Raw genomic sequence first — 27,376 nt, 5'->3', positions numbered from 1 at the left:
GTTATAATAATTTTGACAACAGCATTTTGTATCTTGTAGCAATATCTATTCATAGTTTTTAGTTTTCTAATGTTAAAAGGCCATTAGGCCAGAGCCAGAAATTTCTATTTAAAAATCTAAACTTTGAAATGAGCCATGAATTATATGTAATTCCCATATTTTCATTGTTTTGATTGAGTATCTTTGTATCATAAGAGGAGATTTAAAAAAATATTCTCACCTAACTTCTAATTATTGTTGACTAAAGCAACCTGTGAAAAAACCTTATTAAATATCAGGCTCTCATTCAAATTCTGCCGTTTGGTATCTATGGGACATGGATGGATGGATGGAAGGAAGGAAGGAAGGAAGGAAGGAAGAAAAGAAGGAAGAAAGGAAGGAAGGGAGAGAGGAAGAGAGGGAGGGAGGAGGGGAGAGAAAGTTTTGGCAGAAATAACCCATAGTTACTGAACTTAAGCCTATTATAATCAAAAATGTAGAATTAAATGAATAGTGGTAGACTATTCATATAATTATCACTCAAAGATCAAGGTTTTTTGAGCTGAATGAGGCAACATGGCACAGTGGACTGAGTGATAGGTATGGAGTTTCTTCTGCTTTACAGTTACTAAACCGTAAAACTTAGTACAGTTTATTGTGGGCCTGGACAAATCATTTAACCCATGTGTACCTACTATAACTCCCTAGAATATATTACAAAGAATTTTCTACCTGCAAATGTATACCCCATCATATGAAATTACAGTTCTCTGTATTTAAGCTGCATGTATTATTTATGTTTTTATTATTAATTTTACAGGGAACAGAAAGGACCCAAAAGTCAATCTCAACAGCCTTTAATTTTTCTCAGTGATTAAAGCACAGTAGAATATATGGAATCAGTACTAGACTTTGAATCAGAAACTTGGCTTTACATCTCAGTTTTGACATTTTCAAAAGTTTAAAATCAGTCAAATCACTCAACTTTTCTGAGCCTTTTCGATACATCTAAATTGGGCCTAATATAAATTGCATTCCCATTTTATAAGATAAGGTAAGGAAAAATGCTTTGTAAATATGAAGGTTAGAACAACTCACAATACATGTGTACCATTTCCCAGAAGCGAAGTATAACTTAAAAATCTGGCTCTGTTTCTGATTTTTAAAAATTAAACTAAATTAAATTTTAAAAAGTCCATTCTGGACTTGCAAGAAAACTGTCATTCTCAGCAATTCCAAGAGAACCATCTAATTAGCAACAATGGAAAAGCCTAACTTCTAGCAATATATTTTTATGTCAGAAAGAAAAATTATGAATCCAATGATTTCTAATTGGGTGGAACACTTTTAAATAATTACTGAATTTGATCAACATTCAATCTGATTCAACATTGTTTACTTACTACATCTCAGGAAGTTTTGTTGCTTTAATAACTGATGATAGCATCATCATGCAAGTTAGAAGACATAGATTAAACTGAAACAAGAGCTCAATAATTTTGATTCAACAAGCCCTGTCAGCAAAAAGGACAGAGACCCCAAATCACAACACCTGAAGTTAAAGATAGCTTCCATATTCTCTAGAGAATTTTCTCAGATCTCTTCATATGAAACAAAGATATTTCATTCCAGTGGGAAAGCTTTAAGCAATAAATGAGTTATTTTGGTAATGGATATGAATGCTTTGGATTCAAAAGTAATAAACAATGCAAAATGAGAACAAACAGAAAAGAAAAATTGGAAGGATGTTGATACAAACCTTGCCACTTGTGGCAATTTTTTCCATCTCTAAATTTTTAATTTGTTTCTCAGCTGCCTCAAGCTTCTGGCTAAGTTTTTGCACTTCCAATTTACCTTCGGAATTGGCTTTCCAAAGTGCATCAAGGTCCAAGAGTTTTTCTTCGGTAGCCTTGAGCTGTGATGTAATATTATCAATAACATCGGTTTGCTCATTGTATTTGGCTTGCAGTACCTTTAGCTCTTTTACCTTTATCTCTGCTTCCTGCAATTTGTTTAAGGCGTCTTCCATCTCTACGAGATGTTGGTCTTCCGCTTTTTCCATTTGGAGTTTGAGGCCTTCTAAACCTTGCTCCTTTTCTTTAATGATTTTCATCAGTTTGTTCTTTAGGATTTCCATTTCTTTAGCATGAGCAGACCGTTCAGAATCTTGTTTGCATTTCAAATTCTCTATTTCATCCTGATAGTCTAGTTTCAATTTTTCAATTTGTGTCTTTAGTTCAGCAAATTCTGCTGTCTCAGTCCCAACACTCTTGCTAAATGAAACTTTGAGCTCTTCCATTGCCTGTTGATGGGAAGCAATGGCAGATTCCAACTTTGACTTCCATAGAGCTATCACTTCAGAATTCTCCTTGTTAGCATGATCCAGCTTGCTTTTCAAAGACTCATTCTCCTTTGAGAGTTTTTCGGATGCTGCATGAAGTGCTTTTACCTCCTTTTGATGACTTTCCTCTGTTGCTCCAAAATGTTCCTTTAGAGAAATTATTTCATGCTGGTGATCAACATGCATGGCTTCTAATTTTTCCTGCAAAGTGCTAATCTCTTGCAAAAGGGAGAGTGAAGTGTCCACATCACCAGCTGGTTTATTGGACTCCAAACTTCTTCGAAGCTCAGCTACTTCCTGTATTCGTAATGTTAAGTCTCTTTCTAGTTCCATAATACGAGACTTTTCTGAAACTGTAGCCACCTATTAATAACAGTAGTTCAAAGAAAAACACATTATTTAAATAATAAAAAACAAGGGTTTTATTTAATCCTGAAGTTATATAAAAAACAAGCTATCAAGAACTTTCCCAGTAATCTACTAAAGTAGTAAAAATACACATATAAAATTTGATATATATTTCTAGCTCCTTTTTTATTGATTTCTCAAAAACAACTTTATAAAGAAAAACCACTAAAAATTACCACTCCTATTTTGAGATACCAAAGGAGTCTCAATTTACCTTTCCTAAATTCACATACATTAATTAACTAATCCTTCAATTTCTACCAAAAATAAAGGGGATTAGATCACGTTCTGCAGGTTAAAAAGAAGAATTCTGTCTTTTGTTAGTAAAGCTTGCTATACTTTATTCAAAAAAGAGTGATAGTACCTGATCCAAGTGAAAGGAGGCAGTAAGACAGAAAGTCTAAATTACTTATTAATTTCCTATTTTTGTAGTTAGGCAGTTAATATTCCCAACAGTTTTTTTTTTTTGTTAAGAATCATTACTTACCTATTATTCTAATTAAATGTCTTCTAATGAGTCCCCTTTTAGATTTTTTAAGTTCATTACTGATTTGACCAATTAACTTTATGAAATTTTATTTTGTTTCCTAGCATCTTTAAAAAGCTACTTTCAGTTATTTATTAATCAGGATTAATCAAAATAAAAAATATAGTGACATGGAGCAATCTAGCCAAACTGACTGCACTACTGCCTAGATTCTACACTTCCTCTTCTAAGGGATAGCTCATGCGCCATCTTCTGCAGGAATGCTTTCTTGATCTTCCAATTGCTAATGACTTTCCTCCAAAACTACCTTCACTAACAACTTTGTATATATTCGTCTTGATTCACTTTATGTTAATGCTGTGTATATATACTTATGTATCTCTTGTCTACTCCTTCTGCCAGGCACCATGGTAGGTATTGACTAATTGAAAAGTTTGACTATTGTCAGGGCAATAGAAGATAATAAAAATGTACCAACAATTTGGAGATTCCAAATCTTCCCTGACATAACTCTCTCTCTTTCTTCCCAATGTTCTTTAATAGAACAGCCAACAAATAGTAAAACTTATGTGGATTTGGCTGCCTCCTCCCTTTCTAGTAGAGTTTAAAATAACCACAAAGTACATAGCAAGAAGAAAAGAAAAAAATGAATCTGAAATATTCTATAGAAAGAATAAGTTTATAAATAATTTCAGAGTCATACTGTTATTTTAGATACTTTAAAGTATCTAATACTGATACTTTAGAGAATTTAAGGAATAAAATTTGACCCAAAGCATTTTCATAAATAAAACTAAGAGACAGGTAACACAAAATCAGGAACAAAATATTAATGAGGTCAACAGAGCAATGTCTACAGAATTTTGAAAATATATATTTAATGGGGAGATTAATTTAAATCAGCCCCAATGAAGCTATTAAAATGGATATAATACTCCAAGTAGGTATGAGAGGAGCAGGGGGAAGAAATATCTTTTTTGGTGTATCATTAATGGAAGTTTAAAGTCTTAAAAAAATTTCCCCTATATTCCGTATCAGGGGTATTCAAACTTGTTAAATAGGGGGCCAGTTCACTGTCCCTCAGGCTATTGGAAGGCCAGACTATAGTAAAAACAAAAACTTTGTTTTGTGGGCCTTTAAATAAAGAAACTTCATAGCCCTGGATGAGGGGGATATACATCCTCAGCTGCTGCATCTGGCCCGCAGGCCGTAGTTTGAGGACCCCTGTTCTATATTATCACACAAAAGCATTCCTTTAATCCTATGTGATAGTAAGCTAATAGGATGGTTTTTATACTATGAGGAAAGTTTTTACAAATTCAGAATGGGGATTAAGAGAAGACACTTATTAGAGGAATAAATATATCATGCTATAAATAGTGTTCACCAAGGACAGTGACAAAAATTGCTAGCAAAGCAAACTCCTTGGGAAGTCATACAAAAATGAGAGTATACTTACCTGATAGCCATTCATTTTTATGGCAACTCAATTCCATTTGCCTTTCCCAATTCCCAGATTAATTCCTTAAGTAACTAAGAACCAGTTTTTAACTACATGCTTTGTGTTTCAGTGAACCCTCTTTATTTTCCCTCTTAAATCAAATACACAGAAAATTTTCCAATCTGGGACTGGGTAAGAAAGTTTAAAAAAAAAAAAAAAACACACACACAGCACAAAACCTTTCATGAAGAAATAAAAGGGACTGGATCAATTTTAAATAGATTATAAAAATCAGTGATTTCTCATCAAGAAAAATTTCTAAAAAATATTAAGGATTAAAAAGGAAAAATTATAATATAAAGTTTAATTTGCAAAATTATTTGAAATTTCAAGCTTCAGAATACTTGGCCATTCAGCCATCTGAAAATCAGACACTTGATTAAAATTTGTTATTAGGACATTTGTTTTAAACACAAAGATGCTCTTATGAAGCCAAAAGATTTGCTTTGAAACTCCTAGTAGTTTCCAAGGTCCAAATAGAGCCATGAACTGATGGCCTCGAAAAACCAGTTGTGGTCCCAGCACATGGTACTGCCTACTTATTCAGCCTTCTAACCAGGGAGATAAAACCTACTGGAGGATAAGAAAGGAGAGACTAGGATGCAAAGACAGATCAGGTAACCAGAAAACAAGGAAGAGGGAGGGTAGGGGTAGGGCAGGGGACAGGGAAGCCAAGACTCAGCCAATGCTCTACCCCGTTCCCATCAAAAAACAGGGAAGAAGGCAGGGAAAAAGCCAAAGCCTAAAACAGCAAAATAAAAAGGGACCATGAGAGTCCAATCTCCAAAAATGAGAGTGAGAGGATAATTGATTGGTTGGGTCACAGACCTATATTTTGGAGCACAACCAATCACGATGTTCTTTTTGATGCATATAGAGGCTATGTTATTGGTTAACTCAATTTGAGTGAAAAAGAGCAGTTTAAAATTGTAAAGACTAATGTGAAAACCTATGGAACTATGGGCAATTCTAAGCTATGAGCATCTGAACAATACCAGGACCAAGCTTAAGTTAAACCACTGGGACATGAATCATACGAGACAAAGCACGAGGCCGGCCCCTAAAATGTCCACAATTCAACCATGGGGTCTCGTTCCATTAAATAGTGAAAACCATTACCCTAGTGTCTTCTAACTCCCTCTGGAGTTTGTCAGCTTTGGTCTTTTCAAAGAGCAGGCTTTGTTCAAGCTCCTTAATGCGGGCATGCTCCAGTTTGGTCTGCGTCTGTTAGTAAAAAGGAAGAGGAAGAGAACACAAAAGTGCCACCATCACATGCCAGCACAAGAAGAGAGAGCGGCATGCAGGCGGAGCCACCACTAGTTTGTTTGGGGTGGGAGGGGTTTTGCCAAAAAAAATAATAAAAAAATGAGCAGAAAAGATAGAGCAGGGAGAAGGGATGAGATGAAAAGATGGGGGATGAGAAAAGAGGCTATGGATGAGGGATGGTGGGTGAGGAGGGTGTATGGACTGAGGCAGAGAATCAGAAAGAAGAAAGAAAGCGTATGAGGCGAGATGAGAGGGTCAGATACATGCAGCCAAACACGAGTTATATCGATAAGTAAGTGAAATTTATCAGCACAAATTAGATTAGTTAATATTTCTCTACACTATGGTCACCCCTATTCTCCAATGTCAATATCTGACTTACATACTCCATGAAGGGACTTGATAATAGTAAGTACTGTGAAAACTATTCCATGATTCCTGAGCTCTCACCAAGGTCTTGGAGCAGATCTTCAAATCTGAAAAAGTACCTAACATGACTGAGGACAAAGTTATCACTCCTTAATGGTATTCGGAAACAAATGTAAGGAGAGTCATAACATGAAGAGCATCTGCTGAGGTAAGTAGGAAGAGACTCCTTAGCAACTGGTTTTTCTACCTAAGTACATAAAAGTCAGGAATCACAACTTCCAAACTCCTATTTCTTTCAAAGAGAAAACGTGTTCCAAAAGCTACATATCCTCAGAGAAAAAAAGGTCAATTAAAAAGTCAAAATAATGATTAAGGATTATATCCTATATTCTCTGCTTAAACAGGTATGAGACATAACAAGTAGATTTAAGGAAAAATGATATTGCTAGAATTGGGGAAAGTTCTTTATACTTCTCTCCAAAGAGGAAGAATAAGCTATATAACTTGAGGAGAAGAAACAGAATGGAAAGTCAGTTATTAGTATCTATAAACCCATAATACTTTCCATTATCATGTATTTGGTTTGCTTAAAAGACTAGACATGACTCATAGAAACAGAGAATTTTAGAATTTGAAAAGAATTCAGCAACATCAAGGCCAGCCATACCCAAAAAGGAATTGCCATTATAACAAATATCAAGTTATTCAGCTTCTATTTGAAGACCTTCAATAAAAGGGAAGACTAGAGATTTGGGCAGATTTGAAGAAGACAGAATCTTAACAAATTTACTATATTTCTTACTAACCCAAGAATATTCTTTGTCCAAACTATTTTCTTTCTATAAAAATAAAATATAATAATCAATCAATGGAACAAGTGACTGAATACAGACACAAGAGCTACTCTTCTCAAAGCTGTCACCTACTTACACTGCAAGAGCTAATCTGACAATCAAATCTGAGCATCTAGAGCCAATGATTATAGCACTGATAGTGATATGGTTGTTGTGAAGTTTAACTAGAAGATAAAAATGTAAAAAAATATCCAAAGAGTTCATCTTATTTTACTGGGAAGGGCATTTTTACTTCTACATCTTCAAATTAAAGAAATTTTTAAATCATGAAGAAGAAAAGTTTCCTTGTACTTTCAACATGACTAGATCTGATTCAAATTATAAGAACTAGATAGTCTCTAATCCCTTATATGATTTTTAGTTACCTAATACTCAAATTGCTTTCCCACAAAAAAGGATCCAATACAGACAGCTGTGATCAAAAATTTGAAATTAACTTCAGTGATAAAACTGAGACTAGAAGCACTACATAATTTCTTATCAATTACTTGACACTGATATAATAATATCACTGATCCATAATTCACAATCATAGAATCTTAAAGGTCTTCCAGTTCTACCTCACACCTAGCATTAGAATGATTCATACAATATATCACTGATAGGTGATCATTCTGTGTCTCCTCAGACACTGTCAATGAAGAGAAACTTACAATTCCACAAAGCACCCTACTATTTTGTTCTTCAGTTCTATTTGATGTCAAGATTTTGCAGAATTGAATCAAATAATAACTACCAAATAAAAATCAAAGACTTATCATAGTCTACTCTTCCCCCTACACAAATTCGGATAATTTATGTACCTTTACAGAATAGATGGTTATGTTGTAGATGACACTGAGACAAAGGACACCAGGTAAGCACAGTCTCAACAATTTTAAAATGTACCAAACATCTGATTTGTCTGAAGAAACACTCTCAACTATTATGTTTATTTGGCAGAGGATGCCAAGAGAAAAGTTTTGGGACAGGAAATCAAAAAGAAAAGCAAGGGCTAAGAAAAGAGCACACAAGAGCATCAAGAGGAAAATCCCATGCAGCCTAGCACCATATAATGCAAAAGCCTGCTTCACAAGGAAGAAAGAGACCCAGATCACTGAAGGAGCTTCACAAAAAGGAATCTTTCAGAAGGAAGTTCAAGTTTAGTATTGAATTTTCAATACTTCCAAGGGTGGATAGACTGAGAGAAATGGACCTTTGGTTAACCTTGCTCTTATTCTCGTCCCAGAACTAGTCAAAGCAAAAGTGTTTTGATTACATTACTTTGATGTTACAGTTGGAAAAAATACATATGTGAATAATGAAGCAATAATGAAGCAATGCTTTTTTAAAATTCAGTTCAGTGAGGTTTATATTTTGCTATTTCAGGTAAAACACATACACACACACACACACACACACACACAGACACAAATAGTTTTACAACTCAAAATAAAATCACTTCATCACATGCAAATCAAAAGCTAAAATTGTACACAACAATGAAAATGCTGAACGTACGTTTTCCCTGGAGAATGCTTTTCTCTCAGCAGTTCATGATATGAGAAACACAAAATGTGGTCTCAAATGCCAATTTAGATTTTGACCATCAACTGTCCTAGTAATCACTGACCAGTAGTGGGAGCTCATGGAAAGGATAATACAAGCAATAGGAATTCTGTAAATTCTTATTACTATATACATAGGGGAAAAGATTCGGATGACTTGAAAAACTGATCTAAACATGCCTTTCTACTCCTACTGCTTTCTTATCAGAAATATTTCAAGCTTCAGGAAGCCATTATCATTTTCTTAATGGTATTGTAAAAAATGCCACATAAAAATGAAATAGCTGAAGGCCAGACCTAAAGCTTCTATTAAGAAAGGAAATATTCTTCTCATTTGCCTATTTAAGAGTTCTAGATAATTTAAGCACTATATATATTTTCTTCTAAATGTAAAAATAACTGCTCTGGAAAGACACATGCACAGAAATCTCATAGCCAATGTTCTAAAGACAGACTGCAGTTAGTATTTGAGTATATAAATAAGCATTTTAATTGTATACACTCTGTGTTAACAGAAAAAAATCTCCACACAGGTTAAGTGCCCTCTTACATTCTCAGGATCTTCAGATATCTGGCTCTTTCGCTATCAGTAAAAAAAATAAAAAAATAAATCAAAGAACAAAAAATTATCAACTAACTTCAACATTTGACAAAGGTTCAACAAAATTGATCAATCAAAACTATTGAACATATTATTGGTATAGCTCAGATACAGGCAGTTAGGCAGAATACTGTTTTCTGAAACACAATAGATTTTTATGAACTTGATGATGGCATGAACTTTCTAATGAGGTTGGGAGCATTTTTAAATTGATAAGAATAACACAAAGTACAACTGAAGAAATGTGGGTGGATGTGAAATGAACAAAGAAGATAATTGTTATAGATAATACCTAAATAGGGATAGAGATCTAAGTTCTATTTCTCCAAAATTAACACAATCAAAGGGGCTCCCTTATTATTAATTCATTAAGCTTATTTTCAACTGAGGAGAGCCTCTATTTCTTTAGTAGTTATAATGAAGAGACTATTTGGCATAATCTTGAATTTTCAATGTAGCACAAATTTACTTTCTATGCATTGAAAACAACAGAACAATATCTAAAAACAATATTATAGATTAAAGTGCTAAAATGAATTTAAAAGATGCTCAGCATTTTTTGATCTAAATTCTCCTGACTGGAAACCTAGCATGGTTATAGAAATATCAACTCGCTCAATTCAAAGCAACCCATGAAAAAATCTTGGCATGAATAATGTTCTGAAGAACTAAAAAAAGCTAGGAGTCATTGGTTCTTTGTGAATGCAAAATATGCAATGTCACCTACATTGGCAAGTTAAAGAAAAAAAGGAAATGCTACATGCTTAGTTTTAAACTTTGTACTCTTTTAAAAATTGCTGAAATAGCAAACTCTCAAGAAAAAAAGACAAATGACTGAGTGCTTCTTCCAAAATGTTTAGAACAATTCTTACAATAACTTAAATTTATAGCTGGCACAGCCTCAACTAATTTTATACAAATTTACTGAGGAAAAAAATTACAAGTGAGGCAAAGGTTATGCTAGTGGCTAGGATAAATCTAAATTGTTCTTTTTTTAAACTACAAAAGAAGCATGTGCATGTGTACATGCATATGCATATACACACACATGCACGCACATACACACATACACACACACACACACACACACACACACACACACACACACACATGCACATACACAAATGGTCCTAACCAGAGCACACAATTCCACATTTGTGACTTGATATTTTAATTTTGGAATAGGAGAAAAAAAAACAGAAGGTTCTCCTTTAGAGTGGTTGTCAAGGCCCTTGTAGCCATATTCTAAACAAAGACCACCATCTCTAGGCCCTCTGGCTCCACTCAGCAGGCCGGCACCCTTTAAGCCAGGTGATAGATCTGTAAAGTCTCTGCACAATCATTCAGGGGTCAGGCCATCAGTTTCAAGGGACACCTCTTAGGTGTGTCATACCTACAAACTCCTCTTACCCCTGGTCAGATTGGGCACGGTATAATTTTTTCACCTAGGGTTCTTTCTCTACCTTTATTTCCCTTAGGAGCTTTGGGGAGTTGGAGGGGTTTTACCTCAAGATCGCCTTTGGTAATAGATTCCTCCTCCACTCTGAACTGAAGGTCTTCAACCTTCCTGTAGGGTGAAAAATCAAGGAAGTTTAGAAGTAAAGAATTATGTTTGTAGTCACAAAAACAAAAACTGACCACCTCACCAACACATTTGATGATCTTGGGAAAGTAAAATGCAAATTATTTGCCTTAAGAAAACTATATGACCACATTTCTTACTATACCAGCCTTATTTTGATATCTAGGATACAGAAAGATAATAACATATTCTATTGAGATGACAAGAAGACAGAGGGAAAAAAAAAAAGTAAAACTAATTTCTGTAGTCATCACACCGAAAAGATCTAGAAAAAGTAACAGCAGACAACAAAGGCCAGGTCTGTACTACCACAGAGATGGATTTAAGATCTCACAAAAATAGTTTCCTTGACTATTAGGATTAACACACAAGTTCTAGGTAGAGATTATTTAATCAGAAATATCAATGATAAAAGAGCATAGTTCAAAAGAAGTAGTGAGACACTGAGAATTAGCAGGATAGCCCTAGTTCTAGAAGTTATTTGGAGATCACGGTCCTAGTTCCAGTTCAGTGAGAGTGAGCTGTAAACAATGGTGATAAACACTGTGGGGGACAATAGTGGGTTAATGGATTAACAGTCTTCTGAATACAGGAGACTCTAGAAATGTACAAGATTCACATTTCATAGGAAAATGGGAAGTGAAAAAAAGAAAGTAATCACAATACATACATATGCAAATACAACAAATATATACAGTGTTTCAATCCCATATAAAGTGTAGCAAAAGCAGGAAACTGTTTAAGAAAACAAGAATTTAACAAACAAAATCCTAAAACCTTCCCTAGCTTAAGCCACAGGTCCGAATTACTCTGGAACTCACTGCATATTTGTCTGCTGGGGAACATTTGTGTTGGCTGGCAACCTGTAGGATGACAGCACACAGGGATAAATGAAAGTTTTACTATGTATTTTGGCATTCAGGAGAAACAAATTGCCTGCTTATTTTTCAGATTGGTGCTAGAAATATCCAAAGTAATTTCTTATTTACTTTAGGCCCACAAGATCTTGGGACTCTTCATCATCCTGCAGTTGTCCATCACCAAATCATTTCCAACTTATTCATGTGGTTCTCAGAACCGACCAGTTCTTTTTGACAGAACTGTCAGCTCTTTCCTATTGCTGCTCCCCAGCATCTCATACTGACTTAGTTCTCTTGACAATCACATCCCAGCTGACTCACACAGAGCTTCCCACAGATTTGGTCTTTCTTAGATTGACTATTCTTTCACTACGTTCACAACCTGTACTTGTGAAGGTAACAGGGATAAAGAGAACTGAAGTTTAACCGATATTTACAGAATCTCTATAGGGAGGGAACTACGTCTGTAGGGAGGACACAGTGAATGACTGCCTTGGAGTCAGAAGATGAGGCCAAATCCAGCCTCAGATACTACGAGCCTAGGCAGTCACTTCCCTTCTCTCAGTCTCAGTTTCCTCATTTTTAGAATGAGGATAGTGATGATGATCAAATAAGCTAACCTAAGTAAAGGAGCCTGGCAAACCTCCAAGTGCTATGCAGCTGTTGGTTATGTTGATTTTATCATCCGAAATATCCATCATCTCCCCAAGCCTAGTATGGAATATACAAAAAAGTGTGCTTTTTCAGACTTAATAGACATTACTCTCTTTTGTAAACCCTAGGATGAGTAGTCCTCTACTTCTAGAATGTAATCCCTTCTCATAGCTACCTCAAAGATCTTCCAGTTTTAAATTCAGCTCAAGTATTTTCTCCCACCAAGGCTTTTCTTGATGAACCCAGAAGCTAAAACCTTCCCATAAATTTACCTTGTTTTTATTCTATATATACTTATATATGCTTAGTGCCTGGCACTTAGTAGGTGCTTAATAAATATTTATTATTTATTGATGTTATATCCTTTAATAGAATAAAGCTCTGTGGAAAGTTTTAATTTTGTCTTTGATTACCTAATACCTAGCACAGAGCCTAAAATGCAATTGATGTTTAATTAATACTTATTGATTAAATGACTGATGCTTTTGTGTCCTAATGAGATTATAAGCTCCTCAAAAACAGAAACTATATATACTTCTTTTGTATCCCTCATAATCTATTATAATCCTAAGCAAATGCATAAGCACTTCTCATTATAAGAAGATAACTGACCTGACAGCTCCATTTTTCCTTTTTCCTTTTTTTAAAATTTGTTTTGCTAAGGCCATTTGGGTTAAGTGACTTGCTTAGGGCTACAGAGCCAGAAAGTGTTAAGCATCTGAGGCCAGATTTAAATTCAGGTCCTCCTGACTTCAGAGCTGATGCTCTATCCACTGTGCCACCTAACTGCCCTTTCTCCATTATTAATAAGAGAAGGGGAAAGACTTTAGAATATACATAACAATGTTCAAATAGTTTTCACATGAATTCTCTCAAGAAACCTATCCTGGGCCCTCGTACAAGAAACATCTCTTTATGATACCCAGTCTTTGGTATCACAGAACTTTCCTATGTCATCTTCCCACTAAAACGATAAACTCCTCAACTGCAGGGGCCATATGCTATATGTTTTTTATCTCACTAACAAAACTAGGCAGAGTATAAAACATAGCAAAGGTACTTATTAATACTTTAACACTTGACATTTAGACCAGGGTTCAGAATTGAAATTCTGTATGAATACATCATACAACAACCCTAAGATGACATGCCTAATCAAGGAAGGTTAGAACAATGTGAACTATTCCAAACCTCCAAAGGCCAAATAAAAGGTGAATACACATCTCATGTTTCAATAGCAAAGCTGTCACTGAACAGTATGTTCGTTCCTCTGGCAACAATGGTGATAATCAAAAAGGCAGTCACAGGAAAAATATTTCAGATAATTCACAGCTTTAAAAAAAAAAAAGCCACAGTTATACATGGCAGTTTGGGATCACCTTTTTTCTTCCTCTAGTTGATTTAGAAGCTCCACCTTCTCCCTATCAGCAGCTTCCACCATAGCTCGTAGCTGGTCCATCTTTGCTTCCATTTCCAGGACATGCTAGCAAAGGCAAGAATGTGGGTAAACAGGCAGTTTCTGGCATAGATACACAAGACCATAAAATTATAACTGAATTGCTAGACTTTTAATCTAAAATCTTATATTAAAGTGCTTTATGATTGTAAATAAATTACTCCTCCTGGAAGCTGTGTCTACATTATCATTCCCATTTGAAAGACATAACCTTACCTAAAAAGGTAAGGGGATTATTAAGCAATTCTCTCTCAAGCCAAAATACTTAAAAGGACATCTATGAAATGAGACATGTTTTTACTGGGAAGTTTTGTATTGGTTTTTTTGTTTTGTTTTGTTTTTTAAATGACATTCCTGTCCTATTACATACGAGGCTAGGCTAAAGCAAATGACATCAGGATATGAAAAGATTGGCAAATTATTGTGGCCCAAGAGACAAAAACTTTTCCACCAAAAGCAAGAGCTTACAAACACAAACAACAGCAGAACTTACAGTAAATCTCCACAACTCTCAAAACTAATTCAACTGGCTCTGGGCATGAAGTCTACCTTCTACCTCTGGACTCAACCTGGGGCTTATCGCCTGTGCCAAGAGGCCTCGGCGCCCAGACTTCACCTGCTCGTGTCCATCCCGAGCCAGAGCCAGTTCCTGCTCTATCTCCCCCACGTGGCTCGTGGCTTTCGCCACCTCCGCCCTCTCTAGGTCCCTCTCGGCCAGCAGCTGCTCGATGTGCTGCTGCTTCTCCTTCAGAGCCTCTTGGAGGGCGGTGGTGCCGGAGATCTTCCTGGCATATCTTGAAGAAGTTTCAGTCAACTGCAAAGTAAAGTTAACAAAGTGAAGGCCACGCCATGATGGAGGCTCTGCCATTGAAGGAGCAGACAGAGAGCGGTACATGCACAACGGGCGTCCCCTCAGCCAAGCGGAAGCGCCTCCTCCCTCGGGGGCAGGCCCAATAGCTAACTGGAGCAAGCGCAGGGTGTCTATCTGCAGATCAAGCACTGAGAACCAAGGGCCAGTGGGTCTGGCCACAGGACTGCTCCAGTCCAGGAAGTGTGGGAGGACCAGGCCACGCAGCCTGGCTACGAATGACTGGGACCTCCTCTATAGGTACAGATGGGTGGGAGACCAGGAGACAGTGATAGGACTCATTGAACTAGTCTCACTTAATTCCACTTCTGCCTGAGCTTGAGCTAGATGTACACATATCCTCATGTTAGGAGAATTTGATTGTGCCGTCTACATTCTTCCTCGATCCATAATCTTGAGTTTGAATACATTCTTTATCCAACTTCTTTGAGGGTTGCAAATGCCATTAAGTTAACAAACAGCTCCCCCATGTAGTTAGAGACCCCTCTTCAGGTGATTAACCAGGCTTAAATCACAGGTTTTTGTCAGTAGTTTGTCTGTTAAAAAAAAAAATTCAGAGAAGCCATGTACCCAGAAACACAGATTTGGTGGGGCCTAGGTGCCAAGCATCTTCAAAGCACTCTATATAGAAAAAGATTGGGAGAAGTGCATCCACCTTCCAAAAGGTAAAAAAAAAAAAAAAAAAAAAAAAAAGAACAGAAGTTCTTGCATCCACTTTTTTTTTTTTTAAAGTCTTAGGTTTCTTGTCCCTTTCTTTTGAGGAAAAACAAAATCAGCTAGCAGAAGACTAGATGTGAACTCCAGTAGAAAAGTAACCTCCCAAGCTAGCTTGTAGGGGCCAGGAGATTTCTTAACAGCCATCTTTTGTCTTGGGATGTATTCATCTTTAGATTCCTACCTTGTGTAATCTTTACCATCAAAATTTCATTTAGCATTTGAATTTTCTTCTTTTAATAAAGCTATGTGAGTCCTCATATGAAGGGCACTCATGATGAGCACATGTCTCTTGCTTAGTTCAAGGATTAGGCATTTGATGCCAAGGAGAAAGAAAGAATTCAATTAGATTACATTACTTTATATTATGAATAAGGTTACAATAAAGTTCTAAGTACTAAATGTTTCTATTGTGCTATGAATAACTTTCCATGCTTGCTTCTAAAATACATTCATTTCAGGATAACAAAATAATAGTCACCAATTTTTTACGGTTTGCAGACTTAATTTTCAGATGACTTTAAAAAAATAAAATTTTAAATTCTTTAAACTAGAATACACACAAAAATCAACATCTTTAAAATGAAAAAAATCTCAACTCACACTCAGAAATCTCCTTATCAGAAAGACTGACCCATTGCTCTGAGAAAGTAAATAGCAGATAAAGATTGAGGTAGGTACAAAATTTAAAAGTAATTTTGCTTCTTTGACATACTACATGTCCAAAGGACTCATGATGGAGTTTGCTCTCCATTTGGAGATAGAGAACTGATGGATTCAAAGAGTAGAGATTGAAGTATAAGAATATTTGATTCTCTTTTGTTAAAAAAAAAAATGTCTAAGACGGAAATTTGTTTTGTGTAACTATGCACATTACAATTAGATTCTGTTTTTCTTGCCTTCTCAATGGATGGGGAAAAGAAGGATGAGAGAATTTAGAATTTTTTAAAAAAGGAATTAAAAAAGCTTAAGTGCTTAATATTAAAATGTTAAGTAAAATGTGCCCTGGGAAACATGGCAAAATAAAAAACTTCTAGAGTGAATATTCTCATGAACATTCTCTATAATCCACCTTGATTTATCTAAGCAGACTATTAGAGTTAGTTATTAGAGTTAGCTATCCCTAGCATTGACAAAACTAAGGAGATTACTTTCCTGACATTTCAGAGTTCTGGTTGCCTTTCTCCACAAAAGTGTAACAGTCTTCTTCTAGATATAAAGATTTTCTTTCTAGATGCTATTAAAATAGCCTAACTTTTTTCATGCTATTAAAATAGCCTAACTTTTCTCTAAGTTTTTTGACATAAGAAGAAAGTAGTAATATTGATATGATTGGGGAAGGATGGGATCTGATAATAGGCACAATCTATGAGGTAACAACGCCTAAACAAACTATGTAGCCCTTCCACTCCAAGGTCAAAGTATAAGTCATCCATCTACAGCAAAAAAATAAAGGGAAATTGGACAACCTAAAATGATTTTTCAATTACTATCTTAAATCCTAACTTCTAAACTACCATTACAATGGAAACTAACTAAACATAGTTTGAATCACAACATGCTTCTAAACCTACTCTCTATCATTTCAAAAATAAGCCAGTAGGCAACATCACCTTTCTGGTTCAAACAAAAGGACAAAGACCAAAAGAAAAGTCAATTCCAAATTACTGCTTTATATTTACAATCTATTATTATTAGATGTTAACATTTATGATCAGGATCGATATTGTCTAACTTTAGTGCTTTTAGTTTTTAAATATCCTTACAAAATTAGAGAGACCGAGATTTTTCCTTAACACCCCAAAGAAATCGAAAATTAATTTTGTTTCCTCTTAAACAAGGAACATTCTCCATAATAAGAGTTTTTAGCATAATAGAATATTAGAATCCTCAAAATTTATATTCAAAATACCTTTTCTTATGGGTTCAAGAAAAAAAGAAAGAGGTTTCTATTTAAGAAGAAAAATTCTCTCAAATTTCCTTAGTTTGTCCAAATTATCTCAAAGAAACCACTCCCCAGTGTCAGGCCACTTAACTCTATAGGCACAGAACTACTAACTAAAATTTCGAGTTTAAAGGAATCAAAAGTTTTGGCAATGACTGTGAGAAACTTCTTTCTTATTTCCAAAAGTTAGCACTCTTGCTGTAGTTATACTATAAAAACATGTATGTGATCTACTAGTAACAGTTTTATGTCAAGCAACAACTACTACACATGCCTTTTTTTTTTTTTTTAAAAGCACAAGGAGAAAGGAATCTATAATAGTTGTTTAAGCAAAGCAAAAGACAAAACAGTATTTGCTGTGCCTGGGAGGTGTAAAGCATGCAATAAGAAAACTGGAGCTTACTAATCCTGTACGACTGGGCTTGCTGCTTACGGAGGAGGCTACCGAACTCAGAGAGCTGAGAGAGGAGGCCGAAGGGCTACGTTTCAGACTGCCAGGGGTCCCCATCACCTTCCTCACAGCGGCAGCCTTGGCTTTGGCTGGTGTCGTAGAAGGGAAGCCAATCTTTGTCACTTTATGAACAGGAGCAAACAAACCATATTTGGGTTGACACTGAAAATACCTACAAAGAACAAGAAGAGTTCAATTTACTAGGGATGATGATCATTAGAACATCCTCTCTGCTCCCTTCCACACACACTCACAAACTAATACTGATTGCTATGAACAAAATAACAGTCATAAGATATCAAAATTACACTGTACTTATTACCATTCAAACATGTGATTATAAAAATATGTATTCAAAAAGTTTTAGTGAAGTGTTAAGCTATAAAGTTTTAGGATACATTTTATATATATGATTATATGTATATTTATTTATTATAGATATATAAGATTGTGTGTGTATGTATATATGTACATAACTACCTCCAACAGCAGCAGCAGCAACAGCATTAGAGAAGGCAGCCAACCTTGGAGTCAAAGCCTTGGTACAAGTCCTATACGTGATAGATAATATAGCTGTCTGTGTGGGTAATAGCCTCTAAATTCGCTGGGCAACCAAGACTGTCAGTTACAGGTGAATCATTCATCAACACATATAGAGTGTTTCGATATTAGAAATTCCCTATACTGATGAAATCATAGGGATGCACCAAAAATTTTTAGATAAAAATAAATGACATATACATACATGGCTATAATTTTATATTTATATATATGTATATATATATATAGGGCTTATAATTTCAATGGCATAAAAAATTACTAATTAGGAAATACTTTCTACTGCTACAGATTAGCAATATATTAATACATGACATGCTTAAAGGGTTAGTTGGGTTAACTGATAATTTGTCTCAGGTCATAAAACTTAAATGTAGCAGAGACATCAGAGGGGAGACTCAAATTCAAGACTCCAAGGCTGACTGCCATCCACTATACCATGATGCCATCACCTTTGGTTGTCTGCTTCTGTCTCTCTGGATGTGTGTGTGTGTGTGTGTAAATATATTCATTTATTAAGTATATAAGGAATATATGTGAAATATGAATTTAAGAATATTTTTTAAAATTAATATATGCCTTTAAATTACAACCAGAGTAACAAGCAAATTGTAATCCAAGGGACCAAACATTTCATTTGTAAAAGGAAGATTACACAAATATAACTTTCCTATATAATAAAAGGATCTATTAGAATAGAACAGAACAAAATACAATAAAGATGTTCATAAAAAAAGTCAAACAAGTATATAGTTTAACAGAGCTATGAAAATAAAATGCAGATGAATAGTTAGTTATCTCATTACTCAGGCAAATAATATTGCTGTTTAATGAAATCAAAGGACTACTATGTTTTTCTCATAATACTAAAAGTGAACATTTCAATAAATTTGTCATCTCAAAACTTCTTTATCCGTAACAGAATACTGAAATATATTTAGCCAACAGGACCTTCACCAGTCACATCAGTATACATGTGTTCTAAGCAATGTCAACTGATAAATATAAATTATTTTATATGCATTATATATAATTTAAAATATTTTATCATATTAATAAGAAAAAAATCGAGGATAAAAATTATAGTTTTTTAGCCCTCAGAGAAATAATCTTTTGGCCAATGTTACTTCTAGTTTTTATTGTGGGATGGAGACAGGGATTATTTTAAATAGACAAAAAAATGATTACCCAGAAGGGAAAGAACTTGCCCATAATCCAGTCTCTGAACAGTCCATCAGACTTATGTTTCAGGCATTAGATATAACTGGTCCCAGGTTGTTCTAGAGTATGGATTCAGCACTTACAGAATAATACTTTGATATGAGATATAAAAATATATAATTTACATTAATTTTTTTTTGACAAAAGTTTGATGCCTCTTCTTTATACTATGCCCTAGTCTCCTGTGTAAAAAGTAGATTTCAAAGCATAAAACAAAGGTACAAATGCTTCCAAAATATTCCTTTCTGGGCCCAAAATAAAAGATTTTTTCCAAGGATATCCAATACTATCTGAGATTAGTGAAGGGATAACCCAAGAGAAACCTTAAATTCTACGGAGAATAGCGAAATCATTGTTATTGATGAGACAGTATCAGAGTAGAGACCTGCCAATTTAAATTTTATTATACATAAGCATAATCTTTACTCAAATACCCTAAAATACAGAAAACTAGACAAACCTTGTACCAGCAACTGCTCCATCATTCTTTCCAAGAGGTTCATCCAATTCTACACCACACCATTCTCCTTTGGCAAAGTCTGTCTCTCCAAGAAATCTTACTACCCCAGCTTTTGTGCCACCAACCTGAAAGTAGAGAAAAAGAATGACAAAATGCAAACCAAAAAAGAGTTCAACTCACTAAAAGAAGATCCTGCTTAGTTATTTCTATTAGTTATTCTACCTTTATGTTTTTCTTCCTCAATCCTGCTTGCTGGTCTACTCTTCAAGAAAAATTACAACACTAGTGTATAATTAAAAGGAAAATAAACATTTTAAGGATTTAAATGAAACAATTCAAAGGAAAAAAAAAGAAGAGATGACAGTATGGTACTGTGGAAAGAGTCCTGAAGAGGTATGCTGGCAGAATTAGATAGAAACCACCCTTGATTGCTTGCTATCTGGGAGAGGGTGAGCTAAGGAAGGAGAAAAAAATTTGGAACTCAAAATCCTATAAAAATGAATGTTGAAAACTTTATATGTAATTGGAAAGGTAAAAAACTATTGAAAATTTTTAAAAAGTTAAGTTTTCAAGGTTCAGAGGTGACAAGGGGATAATCAAGAGTAGAAATGTAAATCCCACAAAGATATCCAAAGGATCTGGGCTAGTTGGGATCCTTACACAAATAAAGAAAATTAATTTATTTTGGTAATCCCTAACTCTTTTTTGGCTTCTTATTTGAGAAATGTTTGAGGCCTTACATAAATTTTTAACATCTCATGGGTCAGTTTTCAACTAGGAATATAATCTCTTAAGTAGGAAAAAATGACACTGAACCAGAAATAATAAAAATTAATAAAAGGAAATCAAAATTTCTTACCATGCACATATGTATGTTTATGTGTGTTATATATATACATGTATATATATGTATATATGAGAGACTAGCCATCTTTCCTTCAACAAGAAAGATTTTCTTATTCAGAAAGGATGCTCAAACACTGCATATGGTTTCTTTCCACCACCATCACCAAAAAACAAACAAACAAAAAATCTGCTCTGGATGAATGGTCCATGAAGCATATGCTTTTACAATAGGAAGAATAAGATGACAGTAGTCTCCCTTATTGTCCTGACAGTTCATACATACTAAGCCAGCTAAAAGTTGCTTTTTAAACCCCAAATTTTACATTCATATTTTCTTTTCATTGATCATAAGAATATAAGTACTTTGCTTATATACAAAACCTACATATGGCAAAAAGATTGAAGAATCAGTGACAAAAGATGGTATGTTATATATGATGGTATCTGAGAGACCAGCAAATAAATCAGTTTTTCCAAATATGTCTAATGACTATATCTAATGCCAGAAAACATCTACTTATTTTGGTAACTGACTGTTATACTTAGCTGTAAAAAGATAAGGAGGAAAGATCAAACCTAACATGAAGAGATAAAGGAAAAGGACATATGAAACAACGTATCTCTCAAGTCAAAAGCTTAACTGAAAACTTCCTCCCTGCCCTAAAAATTATTTCAAAAATTACTTTGGTCTGAGATTTCCATATAATCTGTGACAGAAGATAGATAACTCAGAGTACTGAATTAAATATGGGCACACTGGTCATTTTACCATTTCCATATAAATTAGACTGTACTCTTCCTCTTCTCCACAGTCTATATAATATTAAGGAACTAGTGACAAACTTTTGGTCATATCGGGGGAGGATACTACAATCTCTCCACACTGAAGAATACTTTGTGGGTAAATCTAAGAGTCAAGTCAAATGAATTTTCCAAGAACCTTACAAGCTGTAGTAGAAAAATCTTCACATCCAATTGTAGATTCCAGTTCAGAATCTTGATTAAAACCCTAAAATTGCACAATAGTACTTCTCTCTTCCCAGGCAGGGGCTATACTATCTGTCATTTAAAAAGCCATCAAAATACACTACACACTTTTCAGAAAATAAGTCACCTGGAGAAGAAGGTACTTTCCTTTTTATAAAGTTTGGATTTCTTATTTCATACACAAGAAGCTAATATTTCTTGTAAAATATCATTGAATTATTATATAAGCCATTTAAAAACAATGAGATTTCCTGTTTCTGTTTTGAAGTTTCTCTAATTAATTACATTAGAGAGAACTGATATTTCCTAATATATGCCCTAAGCAACTCCAAAAAAAAAATTAGAAACTATATATTTACCAAAGTTCTTTCATTTCAACGTACTCCTTCTTTTCAAAAGGCTATCTGAGGTTCACTCGTACATACACATGCAATAATAATCCAAAAAGAATATATCGCAGCCTGATATTCTTGATTTCCATTTGAAAAATTTAGCCTTAAGTGAAACTCTTGCTTTAGAACCAAGACAAAAGGAATTAATAAATATGACATATATTAAAGAAAAAATAATTTCATGTTCTAATAGCAGATATTATTACACATAGTGTTAATTTATATTAATTACAGCCCTACAATAAATAGAAGGGGAACAAACCCCAAAACACAGTAAAGCTAAAGCATGAATCCAAATTTTCCAATGGGAGTTGGATGTTGAGCACAGAATATGTAATTAATTTCAACTAAAGTTTTCAATAAAATGAAAACTGAAAATTTAATTTAAAGTGCAAGTGATTTTAACCAGAGGTCAACATTTCAGAGGAAAACCTGACTCTACTACTTGTATGAGCCTGTGTATGTATGATCTTTATGTCAAGAAATGCTTTTAAATGCCCCTGTGTAAAAACAGGATAAGCAAACATCACAATTCAGCCCAGGCTGATGTAAAAAGTTACTTGGGCTAAATCAAACGGAGAAACTTAGAACATTTAATTCTGATCCCTTCTTCTGCCAATCACGCATTGACCAAGGTTGTTGCTTCACCTGTGAAATTTAGGATTTCTCTTTATATTATAATTATTGTTTCTACTGTTTCTAATAGGCTTTTAACTTAGTTAAAAAATTAAAACAGAAAGTAAAATACCAAATTCGCACTTGCCAAACCTAAACACAGCAACAAATTAGGTTCATGTACTTTCCACCTCTTAAATCTCCTTCATAGTATTATAAAATTCCTGAATTCTATTTCTGGTATAGATAAGCTAAGTGTATGATAACAAATATTCTATGCTAGAACCAAGAGAACATTGTAACAAGATTCTATGATTCTCAACTGTGATGGACTTGGCTCTTTTTCAACATTTTGGTGATTCAAGGCAATTTCATTAGACTTGAGATGGAAAATATAACCTGCATCAAGAAAGAGGACAGAAACAGGATATAGATCCAAGCATAATATTTCAGTTTTGTTTGTTTGCTTTTTCTTTCTTTCTGTTTTTTTTTCCTTTTTAGTCTGATTTTTCTTGCATCACATGACACATATGGAAATATGTTTAAGGAATAGCACATATTTAACTTATATGGGATTAATGAGGAAGGGGGAAGGGAGGAAGGAAAGGAGAAAAATTTGAAAAGTTATAAAAATTTATGTAGAAAACTACTTTGATATACATTTGGAAAAATAGAACACTTTAAAAAAAATTCTGTGCTGTAATTTCAGCTTATGTATATCCTTTAGTAAAGAGAAGTATACTTTAAAAGGTCAAAAATGAGATGAGGCAGAAACTACTGTTGGAAAAAAGGTGAAGGGGGAAAAAAAGTAGAGGACCTAATTACTCTAGTTAAGGAGCCTTTAACAATAGGATCATTAAGCAATTCATAGACTTTTAATTTTATTATGGATCTCAGATTCAAAAAGATTTTGTAATGATATCCAACTTTCTTTTTGCTTCAAGTCAATAATACAGATTATATTAGTAATTAGATATTCTACAGATTAGCATAAGTTTCCTAAATTATTGACTAATCAATCTTTTACACAGGGAGAAGCAGCAAGGAGTAGTAGAAAAAATGCTGAATTTAAGTGGACACACACAGGTTCAAGCCTCACCTCTGACACAAATTTTGGACTATAAACAAATCATATAGTACTTCTCTGGGAGTCTTTCCTGTGAGCTTCAGTCTTTAAAAGATGATAATAATCCTTGCACAGGCTTGTTTTGAGGATTATATCAGATAATGCAAAAAAAATACTTGCAAAACTTTAAAGCACGAGATAAATGCTACTTTTTATGCTACTGTTTAGCTTCCACAGAGCATCAAATGGTAGACAAAGCACCCAGAAAGTTTTATTCACTATTTCAAAGCTAAATGGATCTTGAAAGAACACAAGGAGTTATCTGGAAGAAATCTTAACAATAAATTAGTTTATACTGACCTAGAAAAAATTCAACGGGAAGAACAAAAGGTAAAGAATTTCAAAGGAATTAATGAAGAGAAAAGCAAATGAAGGTGGCCTAGCTGTACCAGATCTAAAACTATATTATAAAGCAGTGGTTACCAAAACCATTTGATACTGGCTAAGAAATAGAGAAGTCAATGAGTGGAATAGGTTAGTTTCACAGAACAAAAGAGACAATGACTATAACAATCTAATAATTGACAAACCCAAAGGCCCCAGCTTTTGGGATAAGAATTTACTACCTGACAAAAACTGCTGGGAAAATTGGAAACTAGTATAGCAGAAAGTAGGCACTGACCCACACCTAACACCGTATACCAAGATCAGGTCAAAATGGGTTCATAATCTAGACATAAAGAATGTTATTATAAACAAATTAGAAGAACATAGGATAGTTTACCTCTCAGATTTGTTGGAGGAAGAAGGAATTTGTGACCAAAAAAGATTTAAAGATCATTACTGATCACAAAATAGATCATTTTGATCATATTAAGCTAAAAAGTTTTTGTACAAACAAAACTAATGCAGATGAGATTAGAAGGGAAGCAATAAACTGGGAAAATATTTTTACATCCAAAGGATCTGATAAAGGCCTCATTTCTAAAATATATAGAGAACGGACTCAGATTTATAATAGTTCAAGCCATTCTCCAATTGATAGTCAAAGGATCTGAATTTTCTGACAATTTTCAGATGAAGAAATTGAAACTATTTGTAGTCACATGAAAAAGTGCTCCAAATCACTATTGATCAGAGAAATGCAAATTAAGACAACTCTGAAATACCACTACATACCTGTCAGATTGGCTAAGATGACAGGAAAAGAAAAAGATCAGTGTTAGAGGGGATGTGGGAAAACTGAGACACTGATACATGATTGGTGGAATTGTGAACAAATCCAATCATTCTGGAGAGCAGTTTGGACCTATGCCCAAAGAGCTATAAAAATGTGCCTACCCAGAAGTGTTTCTATTGGGACTATATCCCAAAGAGATCTTAAAGGAGGGAAAGGGACTCACATGTGCAAAAATATTTGTGGCAGCCCTTTTCATAGTGGCAAGAAACTGGAAACTGAGTGAATGCCCATCAATTAGAGAATGACTAAATAAATTATGGTACATAAATGCTATGGAATATTATTATTCTGTAAGAAACGACCAGCAGGATGATTTTAGAAAAAGCCTGGAAAGACTAAGATGAACAGATGCTGAGTAAAATGAGCAGAACCAGGAGATCACTATACATGGCAACAAGAAGACTATACAACTATCAACTCTGATGGACATGGCTCTCTTCAACGTTGAGATGATTCAAACTAGTTCTGCTTGTGCAGTGATGAAGAATGCCATCTACACCCAGAGAGAAAACCATGGGAACAGAGGATGAAACACAACTTAGCATTGTAACTCTATCTATTCTTATTTGCTTGCATTTTCTTTTCTTTCTCAGTTTTTTTTCTTCCTTTTTGATCTGATTTTTCTTGTGCAGCAAGACAACTGTATAAATATGAATATATGTATATAAATAAAAATACATGTTAAATCCAATATAGATTTATACATAATATATATTTGTAATATATACATATATAGAAAAGTTACACTATATATACGTTAAAGTATATAACATGTATTTTAACATATTTAACATGTATTGGATTACTTGCCAGCTGGGGGAGAGGATGGGGAAAGGAAGGAAAAATTTGGAACAAAAGATTTTTGCAAGGATTTATGTTGGAAAAATTACCCATGCATATGTTTTGAAAATAAAAAGCTTTAATTAAAAAAAAAAAAAGATAGTGAAAAGAGGACTTTGGAGGGAGTCAGAACATCTGGTCTGAAGCCTCAACTCTTTTATTAGCTGGCTGAGTGACCTAAGACAAATAATTTGATCTCTTTGGTACTCATAATTCTTATTTATGCAGTGAGAGATTTGATTAGATGATGTGAATTTAAAAGCCCTTCCTAATTTTTTTAGGCAGCTATGTGACACAGTGAATAGAGTGCTGGACTTGAAGTCAGAAAGGCTCATTTTCTTGAGTTCATATCTGGCTTATTAGCTCTGTGACCCTAGTCAAATCATTTAACTTCATTTGCCTCAGTTTCCCCATCTGTAAAATGAACTGGAGAAGGAAATGGTAAATCACTCCTATACCTTTACCAAGAAAACCCCAAATAGAGTCACGAAGAATTCGCCATGACTGAACAAAAATCCTTTCAGCTTTAATTTTCTCCCCATTTGACCTGTATGTGCCAAAATGTTTGTAGCAGCCCTGTTTGTAGTGGCTAGAAACTGGAAAATGAATGGATGCCCATCAATTGGAGAATGGCTGGGTAAATTGTGGTATATGAATGTTATGGAATATTATTGTTCTGTAAGAAATGACCAGAAGGATGAATACAGAGAGGACTGGCGAGACTTACATGAACTGATGCTAAGTGAAATGAGCAGAACCAGGAGATCATTATACACTTCGACAACGATATTGTATGAGGACATATTTTGATGGAAGTGGATTTCTTTGACAAAGAGACCTAACTAAGTTTCAACTGATGACGGACATAAGCAGCTACACCCAAAGAACGAACACTGGGAAACAAATGTGAACTATCTGCATTTTAGTTTTTCTTCCCGGGTTATTTATACCTTCTGAATCCAATTCTCCCTATGCAACAAGAGAACTGTTCGGTTCTGCAAACATATATTGTATCTAGGATATACTGCAACATATCCAACATATAAAGGACTGCTTGCCATCTAGGGGAGGGGGTGGAGGGAGAGAGGGGGAAAAAAATCGGAAAAGAAATGAGTGCAAGGAATAATGTTGTCATTATAAAGTAATCATTAAATAAAAAATAAAAAATAAAAATTTTCTCCCCATTTGTTATAGATACATAACTTCCCAAATCATCTTAGAGGTGTTGTGAATTGAACCCAGAGTATGGTTTCTGATATTATTGCTAT

The 27,376-nt window shown here is 34.5% G+C and overlaps 1 protein-coding gene across 6 annotated transcripts in view; it reads right to left on the bottom strand.

Moving 5' to 3' along the window:
* Positions 1-27,376, bottom strand: part of CLIP1 (CAP-Gly domain containing linker protein 1) — a 159,202-nt gene that overhangs the window by 73,355 nt on the left and 58,471 nt on the right. For 3 of the 6 annotated variants that reach the window (XM_051972720.1, XM_051972717.1, XM_051972718.1), the window contains exons 4-9: positions 20,123-20,247; positions 17,836-18,055; positions 14,522-14,719; positions 13,829-13,932; positions 10,860-10,920; positions 1,739-2,683 (exon numbers count right to left, since the gene is read on the bottom strand). In XM_051972720.1, the coding sequence (XP_051828680.1) occupies positions 1,739-2,683; positions 10,860-10,920; positions 13,829-13,932; positions 14,522-14,719; positions 17,836-18,055; positions 20,123-20,247 (1,653 nt within the window). Of the gene's footprint in view, positions 1-1,738; positions 2,684-5,835; positions 5,941-9,302; positions 9,336-10,859; positions 10,921-13,828; positions 13,933-14,521; positions 14,720-17,835; positions 18,056-20,122; positions 20,248-27,376 lie in introns of all 6 variants that reach the window. The other 3 variants (XM_051972715.1, XM_051972716.1, XM_051972719.1) reach the window with 3 other exon arrangements.

The sequence above is a fragment of the Antechinus flavipes genome, chromosome 1 (genome assembly GCF_016432865.1).
Source record: "Antechinus flavipes isolate AdamAnt ecotype Samford, QLD, Australia chromosome 1, AdamAnt_v2, whole genome shotgun sequence".
In the NCBI taxonomy this organism is placed as follows: domain Eukaryota; kingdom Metazoa; phylum Chordata; class Mammalia; order Dasyuromorphia; family Dasyuridae; genus Antechinus; species Antechinus flavipes.
This window is presented reverse-complemented; position numbering and strand designations above follow the sequence as displayed.